The sequence below is a fragment of the Dromaius novaehollandiae genome, chromosome 1 (assembly GCF_036370855.1).
Source record: "Dromaius novaehollandiae isolate bDroNov1 chromosome 1, bDroNov1.hap1, whole genome shotgun sequence".
NCBI lineage: Eukaryota > Metazoa > Chordata > Aves > Casuariiformes > Dromaiidae > Dromaius > Dromaius novaehollandiae.
In genome coordinates this window covers 210,799,825-210,814,459 of record NC_088098.1, presented here as the reverse complement: position 1 = coordinate 210,814,459, position 14,635 = coordinate 210,799,825, and the positions used below count along the sequence as shown (strand labels likewise).

Below are 14,635 nucleotides of genomic sequence, written 5' to 3'. Positions count from 1 at the left end.
ATTAATTGACAGCCCTTTTAAGAAACCATGCTATCACTCACATCTTTACATCAACAAATTGCATCTGTCTTGGGGGAGTTGTTCTCCTTTTTGGCTCTTGTGATGTAGTAGTGTGTCTTCTGTAGGTATGACTATTCTTGCCTTTGCTTTGGTAGCTTGCTCACTAAAAGATTGCTTGTGGCTTATGTGTTAAATTGTCCCATTTTAAAGTTGAGCTTTACAAAGAAAGAGTTGGATAGAATATATAGAGCAGCAAGCAGAAGACCGCTATCTGAATGGCTTCTTTTTGGCTAGCTGTTTTGGTGACCACAATGCAAATTCATTGGAAAGGCTTGGTGAGTCATCCAAGAGCCATCTCCTTCTCTTTACCCATGTAGTAGCAGTCTTTTAGCATAGTGGGGAGGGTCAGGAGTTGTGTAGTTTTTCTGACCTTTGGAGAGTCTTCTCTTGTATCTATACATTTGTGTTTTCAACACACATACCAGTGTTGTAAAAACCATAGCCTGAGAATTTGTGATGCTTTATGTGCAATACTGCTGAGAGTATGATGCCTTAAATTTTCTGATACTTGAATGCTTCTAGGGGATAAACTGTCTTTTCAGAAAAGACAGTGAATGTGACTTATCGTCACTCAATTTCATAATTGATGGCTCTGGAAGACTTAATGTGCTGGTGTGTTCTTCACCACAATCGTACTTTGTGATCGCATCACTTGTAAGCTGCTATGAATTGGCCTGAGAACCAATGCAACATATACAGATTAAACTTTGTTTAGCAAATTCCCAAGCCTGTTTCTTCAATCAGATTCAGTCTTTCATACTAAAATACACATCTCCAGAAGATGAGTTCTAGTTGCTTCTCATGAATTTCTAGTTTTCATACAAATGTGAATATTTCATATCTTAGTCAAGCCATTTGCAAGTCTTTTTGCTTTGTAAGCATCTGCTCTTCAAATTGTGTGTACATAAAAGGAAGCTATCTTGATACTCTTAAAGTTTCAGAAGCAGTGCATCTTGATCTTTTCCAGCTGTATCAGGTGTCTTTAGTTATCCTATTTCATGTTACAGGCTGAAGCCTGAGGCATAGAAAATGTAGGCTTTGGGATTAGAAGTGCAAAAATTAGAATGCAGGCTTCAAGGAAGAAAAGACAATTTGAGAAAGACTAGTAGGGAGAAGAGAAGCTCTATTTTTCTGACATGCTTCTTGCCTTACAGGAATGGCCAATTTAGAGAAGGCTAGTGAATCTCAGAATTTTCCTGCCCCACCGGAAAACCACTACTACAGCAACCCACCCCCACAAACAACCTCCTTCCCCCCCCCCATTTGACTTCAGTCAGATCAGTGTATAAATGAGAATAAAAAGCGAGCTGAAGAGCCTTTTTGATGCTAAAGCTGTCTTAGTATGGATTAAGATAAAGGTGCAGTTTTGTTCTTAAATGTTGCATCTGTTATACTTCCAAGAATGAATCTTATAATTGAGGAACAAAATGTATTTTAATTCAATTCTGCATTTTTTGAGTCTTAGAAATTTTGAAAGTTGTGAATAAATGAATGTCACAATATATATGTACAACAGCACTGTGTATGGTGTTTTAGTACTTTAGAAGTAATCCTCATTCATGGGGTTCAAACTGTCTTATAAAGACAGATCGAGATTAGCACTTTTAATTCTGGTTAGTAATTTTATTGTGACTCAGGTTGGCCTCTCAGAATAGTAACAAGTGTTGGTTAAAACGGATTTGTTTTTGTGTGTCTGGCAGCATAATACAATAGCCCTTTTAACTTCTGATGAAGGAAAAAACAAAGTGCTTCTTGCATATCCCCTAGGTACCGGTTAAAAGTAATGTCAGTGGTTACAGAAGAAGTGATGATGATGTTTGGTGAATTACTTAGACTGTATGTTTTACTCATCAAGTAGTACACAAGGACTTGGCAACTCTCACTCTGATTTCATAATGTGATTTTAAAAATGGAGCTGTAAGCTATAAACCAGGTCTATAAGCAGAAAACAATAGCTCTTGTTCAGCAGACAGGAAATCAGGGAAGTACTTGTTAAAGCTTGTTAGTGAATTTTTATTTTTATGCACTACTTATCTGTAGGTCACAATGCAGGCGTCAGCTTCTCAAATTAAACAGGAAACGCTTAATTTCCTCACAGCTTTCAGTCTCTTTCTTCAAGGGGGCAGTTAATATTGAGACCACAAAAAGTGTCAGTAATCACTACTCTCTCTGAAAATGAGTATTTTTGTCTCCCAAGCAGCACTAGATTTAATCATTAAAAAGCCATAATAAATCATTGAACGATTCCTTGAATAAAGAAAGGTTAAAGGACTAAATAAAAAATAGATGAAACTACCTATAGCTGTATTAGAAAGATATTTATAAATACCTGACCTGCATGAGGTCTTCAGCAGGGATGAATGCTGTTAATTTCACTGAAGTTATGCTGACTTGCAGCTGTTGTCTTTGAGCTTCTAGTAGTTGAATTGAAACCTTGGACCTAAATTTATCTTTTCTTTGGGGTGTGAGTGTGAAGTTAAAAGTGGAATTTGATATTAATGGTTTGATTGGTTTCATCATGTCATTTGAAGAGATCAAGACCATCGAACAGCATAAAAACTCACTGTGGACTATGCAGATAACTTGTAACATATGCCAAATTAGTGGGAGACGATAGGCTGCATATTTGACTATTTATTTTTAAATCTTCAAAACCAGAAGTAGTATCTTGATTTTCTTTATATGTCATACATCTAGTTTAATGTTCTATTTGAAAAGTGTGCTTTAGGGTTTTTTCCTTATCTTTTTTATTATCCCATAGTAAGGACTCTCTTGTTCTTGTTTTCATAGATTTTTTTTTGGATGGACAGTCTGTAGGGAAGTTAAACCATAGTACTCTTGTGTACCTCTGAACTGCAAACCCACGGGCAGGGATTCTGTCACTGTTTGTTCAGGATCTGACATCCCGGGCCTCTTATTTCAGCTGGCCATCGGATCATGGGGTAGTAGGGTGAGGGGTTCTGCACTTCTGTTCTCTCTGGATTCTTGCATATACTGAGCTGTGGTTCTGAAACTTGCAGAAACACAGAAGATTTCTCCTTCCTTGGTTGTAACGTTGCTATTCTGTAAATGCTGTATCATCTGCTAATCAACTTTTATCTAAGACAACAGATAACTGATCAATATTTTTTTCTCATTTTAGGACTAAAAACTAATACTAAGATTAAAAACTTCCAATTCTGGAATATGTAGATTTTATATCTAAAGCAGTGAAACTCAGAAGAAATTTAATTGGAAAACCAGAGTGCAGATCTTTGCAAAATGGTTATTCTGTTTATTTCCAGGTATGTGAAGTTGGAGAAATATGGACTGGAGAATAGGAACTGCATTTCTTTTCAGCACGGTTCAATAGATAATGTCCTCCTTTTCTTGTGGTGTATGGGGTTTAAACATTTTTACTTAAAACTTAAATGCTTTCTCTATGCTTTATTTTAGTTCAGCCCTGACATGCATGGAACGCTTTCTGGTACTTGTTGTTATATGGCTCGGCAAAGGGGCACTGTCAGTTGTACTGTGGTCTGGTTGCTGTTCTCTAAACATGTGTAGCGAGCAACTTCAAAGAACAAAACTTCTGATACTTTTGATCTGCTCTTTCTATCCTTAAGTTAACAGAACAGCTTTTTCTATCTTATATAAACTTTGTACCTCGTCTCTATGAAAGCTGACTGTTGTCAGGCTTAAGGCGAGAGTGATTAGTGGAAGGTGACCTGGGAAAGGTTTTTGTAGAGTAAGATCCAAGAAGCATCTCTCTTTTCAGAAGAGGAGAGCGTTCACTGAAAGGCCTGCGTGTGTGGGATGTGAGTATGTGGTGAGTAGAGATAAGGACTTAACTGTGCACGGCCTTTTCCCTCTGACTGCTCATATGGGCATTATTCTGCTTCCAAAGGGCGTAAGTCTCCTTGCACTATGAAGCAAAAAAACCTTCCTAAAGATGTCAACAAAGAGAGTTGGTGTGAAAAAGCTAGTCAGAAGTAGGCTTGCATGGTAATTTCCATGCAGCAGCTTCCTGTTAAGACAACAGGAACAGAAAGTGATGGGCATCAGGCCCTTTGACTTAAGTGGGACTTGGACTGAGTCCAGCTTGAACTACAGGAAGCGAATGAAAGCAAAACTAGCATTAACAAAACATTTGATTTATGCCTCAAATAGCAGCTAATTTTTCCTTACTGTCTGATTCCCTGAAAATGGAGTCTTCCACAAAAGCTGTTCAAAACCACATGCTGCTCTGGAGATGCTGGCTTTCCCATTGGATTTTCTACGCAGTGATAAATGGCCACTTACAAGCGTGGAGTTTTCATTCCTGCAAGTCACAGTTACTGTGGTGGAACCCAAGGTTCCTTCAGCTCCTAAGCAGGAACTTGCTGTTCTACAAGCTGATGGCAAATCATTATTAGCAAAGTCTGTGGAGTGATTCAGAATCTGTTCTGAACAGATTCAGAACTCGTCCATAACAATATGTTCTTGCCTGTTTTGAAGTGGAAAGAGAAAAATAGAAATAAAATCTTTTCAGCTAAAAATCCAAGATCTTTATAAGGAAAAACTATTGCTTTGCATTGAGAAGAAAAGCATCTATGGCAGAACTCAATTCTGGATGTTAGTTGTACTGGTATAAAGACCTGTTGTGTATCTGTATGCTCATCAGAGCTTTTCAGCTGTTGGAGAACTTTTGTAATGGTCATGACAGCAAATCTGCATGTTTCTGCTTTAGAGCAATCTGTAGAAAAACTTACCAGCTGCAGAGATCCAAGCGTATTATTTCCCCAAATGCTATTATTTCTCTACTGTGCGGTCTACCGATGTCTCAAAGCCCTGCAAGTAGATAGTTGTTTTTTGGTGTTAGTATGTTGCAAACAGGCCAGAGTAGCAGTTGGTGTGGGGTTAGATTTTTTGCTATTGCTTAAGGCCCGTATGAGTAGTTGCTTCTTCCCTGTTTTGTTTTCTGAAATGTTTCTCCCCCTCTCCCAGAAATGCTCAACAAAATTGGCAGCTATTAAATAAATGATCCACAGTGGCATGTGTAAAATTCTTAGCACTTAGCCCTAACTAAGTATTGTTAGGTGCCTTTTCGTACAAATAAACAGACATCCCCATACTGAAATGTTATCCTGCCTGTGCTTTGCCTAATTAGAACAGCTGGATGGATGACAGGACAGTTTTCCTGTTCATTTTCACATTGTCTTGTCTGTTTTCTTCTATAAATTACCCTGACATGCCTAGGATTATCTGTAGAAAATAAAATACAAATAATAGTGGTGAACTAGAGCTGGGGAAATGGAATGGAGCAACTTCGCCTGTAGCTCTGAAAACCTGGGAAATAAAGCAGTTGTAAAAGTTGAAACTTTAAAAGTTTTTGGAGGGATAGATGTGGTTTTAAAATATCTAATTTGTCCAAATCAAAATATTTTGTCCCACATCTGAAATGCTTTCTTTCCCCAGGTCCATGTTTAAAGAAGGTTGAGGAAGCCTTTCAAATGAAAACAGTTTTGATTGGGGAAAATCAAATTTTGGAAAGTTTTGTTTAGCTAATTAGCCTTTTTCAAAGGTTCAGGACTATCTCAGCAAAACTAGAATACATGCGTTTTTTTTTTATATAGCTTCATCTGTGACAAATTAAAGCTTCCGGGACAAATTTGTTCTCTGCTCTGAAGTAAATGTTCCAAGTGTTCCAAAATCTTCCAAATGTTGATTGAGTTGTAATTCCCTCTGGAAGGAAGATGGAAAAAAGCCACAGGCCTTTGCCTGTTATGGGACTGAGACTTTTCACAAGAGTGGCTTTATTTTTGCTTGTGTTTTGCATCTGCTCACTGCTTATTTCAGCCTAATGGAACAATGTGCCTGGAGTAATCTAGCTCTGACCTGTTGGTTCCCTACTGCTTGCCCCTCTCCTTGTCCCATGGAAGTGTCTCATCAAGATAATAATGCCTTGAACTGAAGCATCAATGATGTGAACGTTCAATGTATTTATTGCCATAATAATTTGTTCCAAATTTGCATAGTCAGTTGATTCTCAGGAACACAAGCCCACCCATTGCTTGGAGTAGAGCAGGGTAGCAATGAAATTGGAAACTGTTTAATGCAGTGTCAGCAGTAAAGCTGATAGAAGTGATTCTTGTCATCTCCTGGTTTGATCACACATGTTCTCCCTTGTACTGGAGCTTTGCCACCCTCATCTGTGGGACAGAAAATTTTGGGAGGGCTGGCACCTTTGACTGTCCTTCCAACTGCAGAAATTGTAATGAGGAGTTATGAGCTTACTGTGACTACTGGAGGATTTTTTACTGAAGTTCTAAAGTCCATAGGCACATTGAGCTTTATCTTGCATGGTAAGGAGAATCTGGAGTTTCAATTACAGCACAAAACTGTTAACAGCTTGGCCTTCAAAAACAACTTGTTCTTTGTATTCTCTTTAGTTTAGGTTTTCAACATAGAAATAACCTTTCTTCATGTACTGTGTGGGAAGGGACTTGTTTCTAACAAGGCCTGACATGACTAGAACCTGCTGCTTTCCTACAGCATAGCTGTTCAAACGTTTTTCAGTCTTTCTTTGAAATGCCTGACCAAACTGTATGATACGCAGCAATAGTAGAGATCATGTCTGAGGTTTTCCTTGTCAGTGCTTTTTAATCACTGCAATAATAGAGTGCTAAAAACAGACTTCCTTAAACGGTTACAGCCTCCTTAGAGCAGATGACATGGTTTCTGCAGCATAAAAGAAGCTTCAGTAAAAACATGAAGCATTGTTGTAGTAGAAGGCCAATGTGTTGATGAAAACATAGTCATGAGGTGTTCCCATGATGAGGCACTAAAGCCTACATTCATTTTGGTGTAAATAATAAGCTTGTTCAGGGAGCTCATTTGGCAGCTGGAGAAGAATTGGTAGCTGTTGTTCTAGAGCATCACCAGTTGGATGGAAGTTAGTATCAGTTAATATACAAAAAACCAAGTATTGTTGTGTCTGTGTATTTTGTTAAACATGATGGATTAATGAAGTAAATCTAATGATCAAAACCTCTGAACTGCCCCACTGTTGTGGGGAGTTTTAAACTTTTCAATGACATCAAGATTCTGTCCCTGAATTCAGTTTTTTCCTTTCTACTTTGGTGTAGGACTTTCAAGGTAGTGAGTTCATGTAGCCAGATGCAGCAAGGTATACTTTTCATCTCCTTACTCTTCCATAAACCATCAAATGATTATGTATTTCTGCTGTCCCATGCACAAGTACCAGCCTCTCAAGAAAAGAATGGAGAATCCAATTGCTAAATACTTGCAGAATACCTGATTCCATGCCTTTAAAATGGAAAAGGTGAAAAGTAAAGCTAACCTTCATATTTAAGCCAGTAAATTGTCAGGTATTGTCAGAGAATATTTGCAGCTGTCAGTGAGATGAAACAAAAGATCAGTCCTGGGAGGCCATAATACTCATATGTGCAACAGGGGAAAATGCAGAAACAAGAATAATGTCAGGGAGGGAGGCATTTTTTTTTTTTTTAGTCGACCGTCTTTAGCTTTCATTCCTGATTCCATGTATCTGCTGCCACAAAGAGGTAAATAGCATGTGAGTATACATTTTTAGTAGTACTCTTAACAAATTTGGGACCTCCTTGAATATTGTGCTGTACAGGGATGGCAAGGCCATCTCTGCTCTCATAAGCTTATAACTTAAAAAGAAGAAACAAAGATTTTAAGAGGAAACAAAAGTGATAGGGCCAACTAATTGGACTAGAGTCCTACAGCCTGTTAAGAGTAAAGCCAGGAATAGAAACACATCACTGAAATCCCAAAGAGGCTTGTGCCCCACTGCTGTTCATGGCCAGAGGATATCCTCAGACTATCCTGTATCTTCCTATCCTGAGGAAATAATTCAGACAGGATGAGCACTCAAAACAGCTCCATGAGTGCTCGGAGGGGGGAAATCTCTTAAAATCCTCTGGCTTCTCAGTGGTAAACAACTAAGTGATTTGATTTTGCATAGAATATCCAAGCTTGTGAAAATAAAGCTATTAGAGAACTGGAATGCAAGACCTGACAGAAGCGCTTTCAGAAGCTTGCAGTCTTGCCAGAAACTCAAGAGTGGGGGGGGAAAAAAAATTCCCGCAGCTTTTTGTTAGAAGCTACCCTATGAAATGTAATCTCTTTTGGAGGAAGCTTAGCTTAGCTGTCCTGACTCTGTGGTCATTAATGATCTTAAGGTGCTGCTGAGGAGGAAGTGCTTTTTTAGCCCCTTGTCCTGTTTTGTCTTTATACTTCACTCATTCCTGTAGTTTCTGAATACTTCCAGGAGTATATTAAGCAGATTAACATCTGTACATTAACATCTGTTGTACATTTGTTTTTTCATCTGCTCCTCAGGGGCGAGTGTGTAGCAGAGCAGCTAGTTTGGGAAGTCCATTTAAAACAAAACAAAAAACCGCACAAAAAAAACCCACAGAGACAAATTATCGCTGACAGCTTAGCATAAGCACGTGATACACATGTACATATAAGGTAAAGTCAAAGAAATGTGCCTTGTTTTTAGAGAGGAAGGCAATGAGGTAGGCTGTGGCCCTTCCTTGCAATGAGGGTTTGCTCAGTGGACCGATCCAGAGAAGGCTCCTCATCTTGAGCAAATGAGCTGTACTTCGTTATAGAAAGTTCCTCTGAGCTAAAACAGCAAAGCTGCTGACTTGAACCTGGGGTGTCAGCAGCCTCTTGGACAAAATGACTTGTGCTGCTTACCTGTGTTTTTAATCAAGTTCAGTGCGTGCAGTTCTCAGCAGCTGTGGCTGTGCTTTAAGTGAGTGCGGTCTTCCATATAGAGTTGTCTGCCTCCTGAGCAATCTGTTATTTATACATAGGTATTTTCCCCAAATGTTTTGTGAGGCTTTTGAATCAAAGCTATAGGCAAAAAGAAAAGATGACCCCTTTTCTTAATAATGATTTTTTTTTTTGTTCATGGAAAAAAGTTTGTTGCTTGCTTTCTTTGTCTTAGGGCTGCAGCTCTCCAAACTATTCCTGTCCTGCCCATCTCAGTTTAGAAAAGTATGTCTTAAACTTATTTATAACTTCTTACTTCCAGTACTCCTTCTTTTGTTATATTTATCCTCCCTTTTAGAATGGTACTGTCAAAATTATGGATGACTGAATCTGTGTCAGAACTACCATTGTGTGTGTGTCAGAGTTGCATTTTTAAAATGCTACTGTAGTTCTGAGGATATGGTTTGTATTGCTGCTGCTGATGATTGTATTCTTATTTCTAACCATTCTGCTAGGTAGCACTGTTTATGGAAGCTTAAAACTTTGTGGTGGTATAACTGTTTTAGATTAATCTTAGAATATTATAGTTTGGAAGGGATCTCTGCATGTCATCTGGTCTAACCTCTCACTCAAAGGCCAACTGGCAGAGGACCTGGCATTTGCTATTGACATGTAATCTCATCCTGGTGGTAACTGTAACTATCAAACACCTTATATATGCTAATATGCTTTTATCAGTGTTACTCTTAACCAGCAGTTACACTATTGTAATGTGTATTAAACTGTTTTCTTCTTTTGCTGTTAGTCTGTTCTATCTCAGTCAGTTTGGTTGCAAAAGTAGGTGTTCTTGTCTTATTGCTTTTGCATAAGAGTGGAAAAGATATTTTCTGGTTCAACTTCTTAATAAAATCTGATTTTAAAAAAAAATCTGAGTGACTTGAATTGTAAAATGTAGATCAACACATGATGGCATTTACTTGTGTATCCATTCTGTAACACACAGCAAAAGAAACCACTTTTTGAATGAGAACAGGTAGCTCCCCTGCGGGAGCCCTGTAGCTTCCTGCAGTGTGGTGTGGCTAGATGACAGCTCCATCTGCTGTTCTTGGACTGCAGCTTTCCCTTTGTATCAAAACATTTCACTTTACAATTTTATGTTGCTTCTTGTGGTTATTCAGTCTGCCTTTGCAAGTTTTCAAACATATCTCTCTGGTGAGGAGATACTCCTTGGGACACTTCCAAACTGCATATTGATCCTCCAGATTCAGAAATTCTTCAGGTTTCTTGTCAATAACTGGTACCTGGGACATCTTTCTCTCTCTGCTTTAGAAATGTTAGGTTTTATTTTCTAGTCATGTTATGTGTCTTACGCTTGCAAAGACAAGTTGCTACAGGATAAGAAACCCCACCTTCTAGCAATTAAATTCTTGCTCTTCTGTTGACTAATAGGTTCTTGTGGGGGGTTTATTGAGCAGAAGTTTGGACTTGGGGTCTCAGTACCGTGTTTTCTTTTATGTACCCATGGTTTGATGTGAATAGGATGAACAGAGGCAGTTTAGCTGCCAGACACTATGCAAATTTTACAGGTTGAGGGAGGAATGGGAGAGAAGAAAGAAGTGACTGATGGCAACGAGTGAGCCTGCAGCATGTCTCATGTAATCAAGGGGTGGAATCATGTCACTTTAGTCAACTTGGCCAGTAAAACTGACAAAGGGAAACTTGAATGCCTGTTCTTTACTTCCTCTCGTTACTGAGAGACACTCACTAGGACATCGGCGTTTTGGTCTTCTCTGTTTGGTGGGAATAGGCAGGCAGATCACAGCAGAAGAAAACTGTAGAAAGTCAAATATCTAAAAAGAGAATAAGCTATAATTCAGGAAAAATACATACTTGAATTTTACTGTCCTAATTTTCCATTTCATGGGACCTGGAAGAGTAAGGTGGGCTTTAGGATTTGTTCTGTACAATACCCCATTGAATAACCTCAGCCTGGTGTCAAAAGAGTGCTTATGCCTTGACCCACTGTGATTTCCTCTCCACCCTCCCCACCCCCCAGTTTTTTGGCTATTACATTATAAGCCGTCTGCACTGCAAAGATTTTGGTACCTAGCTTTGTAGGCCAGGAAAGGTGAATACTTTTCGTGGTACAGCCTGCTAGCTAGAACTCTGACTTCAGACATGAAGGATGCAGAACCAAGTTTTTGGGTTAAATGTTTAATTTTAGATGCTTCCACACCAGGCAGACAAGACACTTAGGAGCCTAAGGGATTTTTTTGCCATTTCTGGCTAGCAGCCTAACCAGAAAGTTAACACAGAGAAAGATACTTCTCCACCTCACAAAGAGAGCTGGAATACCTGGATGTATTAGGTGTGCTTTCTGATAGTATTGGAGTTTATTGAACTGCATTTTATTTTTTTATTAGATGTGCCCTAATAAATGCATCTGATCTTTCTTTAGTTGCCTCAAAGTCTTATAACCAAAGATTTTTCAGTTGCTGAGTTTGTTCTGCCTTGCTAGGAATCACGCTTGATTATGCTAATATAAAAGGTGAAACAAAAACTGATAATGGCTGTGCAATTGAAGACGGACCAAGGTAGTTATCCATGTAAAATCAACCCAGCATATGTTGTCAAGACCTGAATTCAGTGAAAAAACCTCTGAGTATGTGCACAGTAATATTGCTGTGTGCTTATGAGTGAGTAGTAAATTGTCCCACTGAGCAGAAATGTAGAACATGCATAAAAAAGTTTTAGTTAGATTTGGAAATAGTCAACGAGGTTAGCTTATTCAGGATGAGGACTTTGTCTCTTATATGTATATCAAGATAATGCACAAACCTTCAACTGTTCTGCTATTCAGATAGCAGTGAGCTACAACACACACCTGTCTCCTCACTTTGATCTGATTAAGTCTGATCTTAGGCCCGAGAGTGGGTAAGCTCTGAGACAGTTTGGAAAACAAAGAAAAGTTTGCAGCAGTGTATATCATAAATAAGTTTCTACACTCTCTTTGGGCCAAAGTAGGTATAGACAGGTTGTGTACAGCAGCTGGGTCCTGCAGGTCAAGAGTCAGGCTCCCTTTTCCAAGCTGGAAAAATCTGCCTAGCAGCTAGTTCACTACTCTAGCAGCTAGTGCTTGGATTTGATGTGATTTGCTTCTTTTTAAGGATTAACCTACAGATGCTCTCAAAGCAGACAAAATTTGAAAAGCTGGTTCCTAGGGCCGCTGAGGGATTTGGCAGAGTTTGGCATTAAGGCAGGCGGACGAGCAGAGATGTTCAAGCCAGCAGATGTCAGGCTCTTACCGCCGGCAGCCCTGACGTGTGCAGTCAGATGGGTTCAGCCAGCGCAAAACAGTATGGAAAGAAAAGATGATGCTTCCTGCAGATAGAAGTCAAAACTGAGGAAATCATAGGTCACCTTCAGCTGATGAGTAAAAGTGATGATTTGGGAATATATGCAAATTAACAAGCATAGCTCTTCTGGAATAGATTTTTTTTAGTAAAAACTTGTGTGGGTGTTTTGACTCCAGAATAAGATTGTGCCCATGCAGGAAGTTGCCCTGTAAAAGCAATTTTGATAAACTTTCCAGTATGGGTAAACAATTGGAGAAGGGTCAACAGGGATAGTGCATACAAAGCAGTATGAATGAGAGCTGAAAAATTGACCTTAGGAATTAAAAGTGCATTTCTAATGAGGCAATAAAGCTAACATTATGGGGTTTGGGTTTTTTAACTGATGTCTAAAGGCTTAGAATAGGTCTAAAAGTGGTAGGGAGGTGGAAAGGGGTAATTCTGGAGAGTATGTGAACTAATGAAAATTGCCAGGAGAAGCAGAGAAGCACTTGACAAAGCTATCTGCAAAATCTGTCAGTAACATAGGAACTGCAGAGAATTAGGGTTTTCTCCCCCTAACAAAAAACGAAGAAGCAAACACAGCATTCTGACATGAGTCTGTTTAAATTTCAACCTCATGCCAAAAGGAAGAGAGAAGGGAAAAGTTATTTTTTAAAATGCTAAGGTTAGTCAGGAATTTTTCTAAGACTATAAATGTTGGAGGGCAATGACTCTTTACTGATTACTACAGTCTCATATTAGAATACTGCGTGATCCCTCAGTAGATGTGTCTGCTTTCCTGAATACGTTTAGAACAGCTCCATCTCATATAATACTGTAAAAAGGGTATGTGTATCTTGTACCTGAAAATACACTTCTCCTTTAATGTATAGACCTATAATTCTGGTTGGTTTCCTTTCATAAGGCAGCGGAAAACAGATTTTGATGCATTAGGAATCCAAGAATATAAATGAATTTAGTTTTAGATTTTCTGATCTTTGTAAAAACTTTTCACCTTATTTTTCCTCTGCAAAGTGACTGCCAGCACTTGCAGTTCACTGCATGATCTATTTTAGCTTTCTGAAGATGTTATTTCTTGCTCTGACAGATTGATCACTTTGGATTTGATGAAAATCTTACGTTCCAGCAGCGATATCTAATAGCAGATCAACACTGGAAGAAAGACAATGGACCAATACTATTTTATACAGGCAATGAAGGAGACATCACATGGTTCTGCAATAACACGGTATATATAAAACAAATTCTTGCTGAATTACAGTCCCTGCTTTTTGGTAGTGATTTACTGAAAAATATGGAAGAGCAAGGAGACAGCATCAGAATGTCATTTAAAGTGAAAGTTTGCTGTGATGGTTATGATTACAGAAGGAGAATTAAGCCAAAAGAAAGCACAGGAAAAGTTTTAGGGTGTTCATGGTCGTATTCAAAGTCCATAGAAATCAAAGTAGTGGGTTTTTTGTTTTTTCTTTTCTTTTCTTTTCTTTTCTTTTTTTTTTTCCCCGTATGAGTTAAGCCTGTGCCACAGGAGTTCTGGCAGGATTGTCTGAGTGTACTCTCACAAAACAATGCTGCTTGCTGTTTTGCTGCATTTTTATTTATACATGTACCTTTGCATGTCTTCTGGTGGATATCTGCCGTGTGTGTTTTCTTATTTCAATGATAGCATAAAACCAAATTGCACTCTGTCTTTCTAGTTGTATTTTGATAGTGATATCTTCCTAATCAAAGAATGTGTGTTCAGTTAAACTAGATTGAAAGTAGACCTTTCAAACTAATTCACTCTCAACTGGTTAAAATGTCTTTTTTTCCTCTTACCAGGGTTTTATGTGGGATGTGGCTGAAGAACTTAGTGCCATGTTAGTATTTGCTGAACATAGATATTATGGAGAATCTTTGCCCTTTGGAAATGAGTCTTTCAGTGTAAGCTTCTTATTTCTTTTCCTCTTTAGATATGGTCTATATTAAGATAATTCTGCATATTGTAATTCTTGCCAGTGCAATGACTGCTTGTCTGAGTAAGATGAATAAGGCTTAGATGTGCTAGAAGCATGTGACTATCCAATTTTTTAGCTCTTAATCCTAGGATGTTTAAAAAAATATCTGGTATTTTATAGCATTTCAAGAAACACCTGCAAAAAATATTTCATTTGTTATGAGGCACAGATTTAGAACTCACTAGCTCCTACGAGGAAGAGAAGGGCTGCTTTTGGAAGTCTTTCCTGTGTTGCATATAACCTGCTTTCTTTGCCTCAGGATTCCAAGCATCTGAATTACCTGACATCAGAACAAGCTCTGGCAGACTTCGCGGTACTAATTGAGTACTTAAAGGAGAACGTTGTAGGAGCCCGTTTTAGTCCTGTCATCGCTGTTGGAGGCTCTTATGGAGGAATGCTTGCGGCCTGGTTTAGAATGAAGTACCCCCACGTGGTAGTTGGGTGAGTGTGCTTGTCCTGCTTGAGTACAGAGCAGTCATTATTCTGGGCATT

The 14,635-nt window shown here is 38.7% G+C and overlaps 1 protein-coding gene across 2 annotated transcripts in view; it reads left to right on the top strand.

Annotated features, from left to right (window-relative positions):
* Positions 1 to 14,635, top strand: part of PRCP (prolylcarboxypeptidase) — a 33,380-nt gene that overhangs the window by 3,148 nt on the left and 15,597 nt on the right. For both annotated transcript variants that reach the window (XM_026106073.2, XM_064505162.1), the window contains exons 2-4: positions 13,237 to 13,377; positions 13,968 to 14,069; positions 14,403 to 14,584. In XM_026106073.2, coding sequence (XP_025961858.1) covers positions 13,237 to 13,377; positions 13,968 to 14,069; positions 14,403 to 14,584 — 425 coding nt within the window. The remainder of the gene's footprint in view (positions 1 to 13,236; positions 13,378 to 13,967; positions 14,070 to 14,402; positions 14,585 to 14,635) is intronic.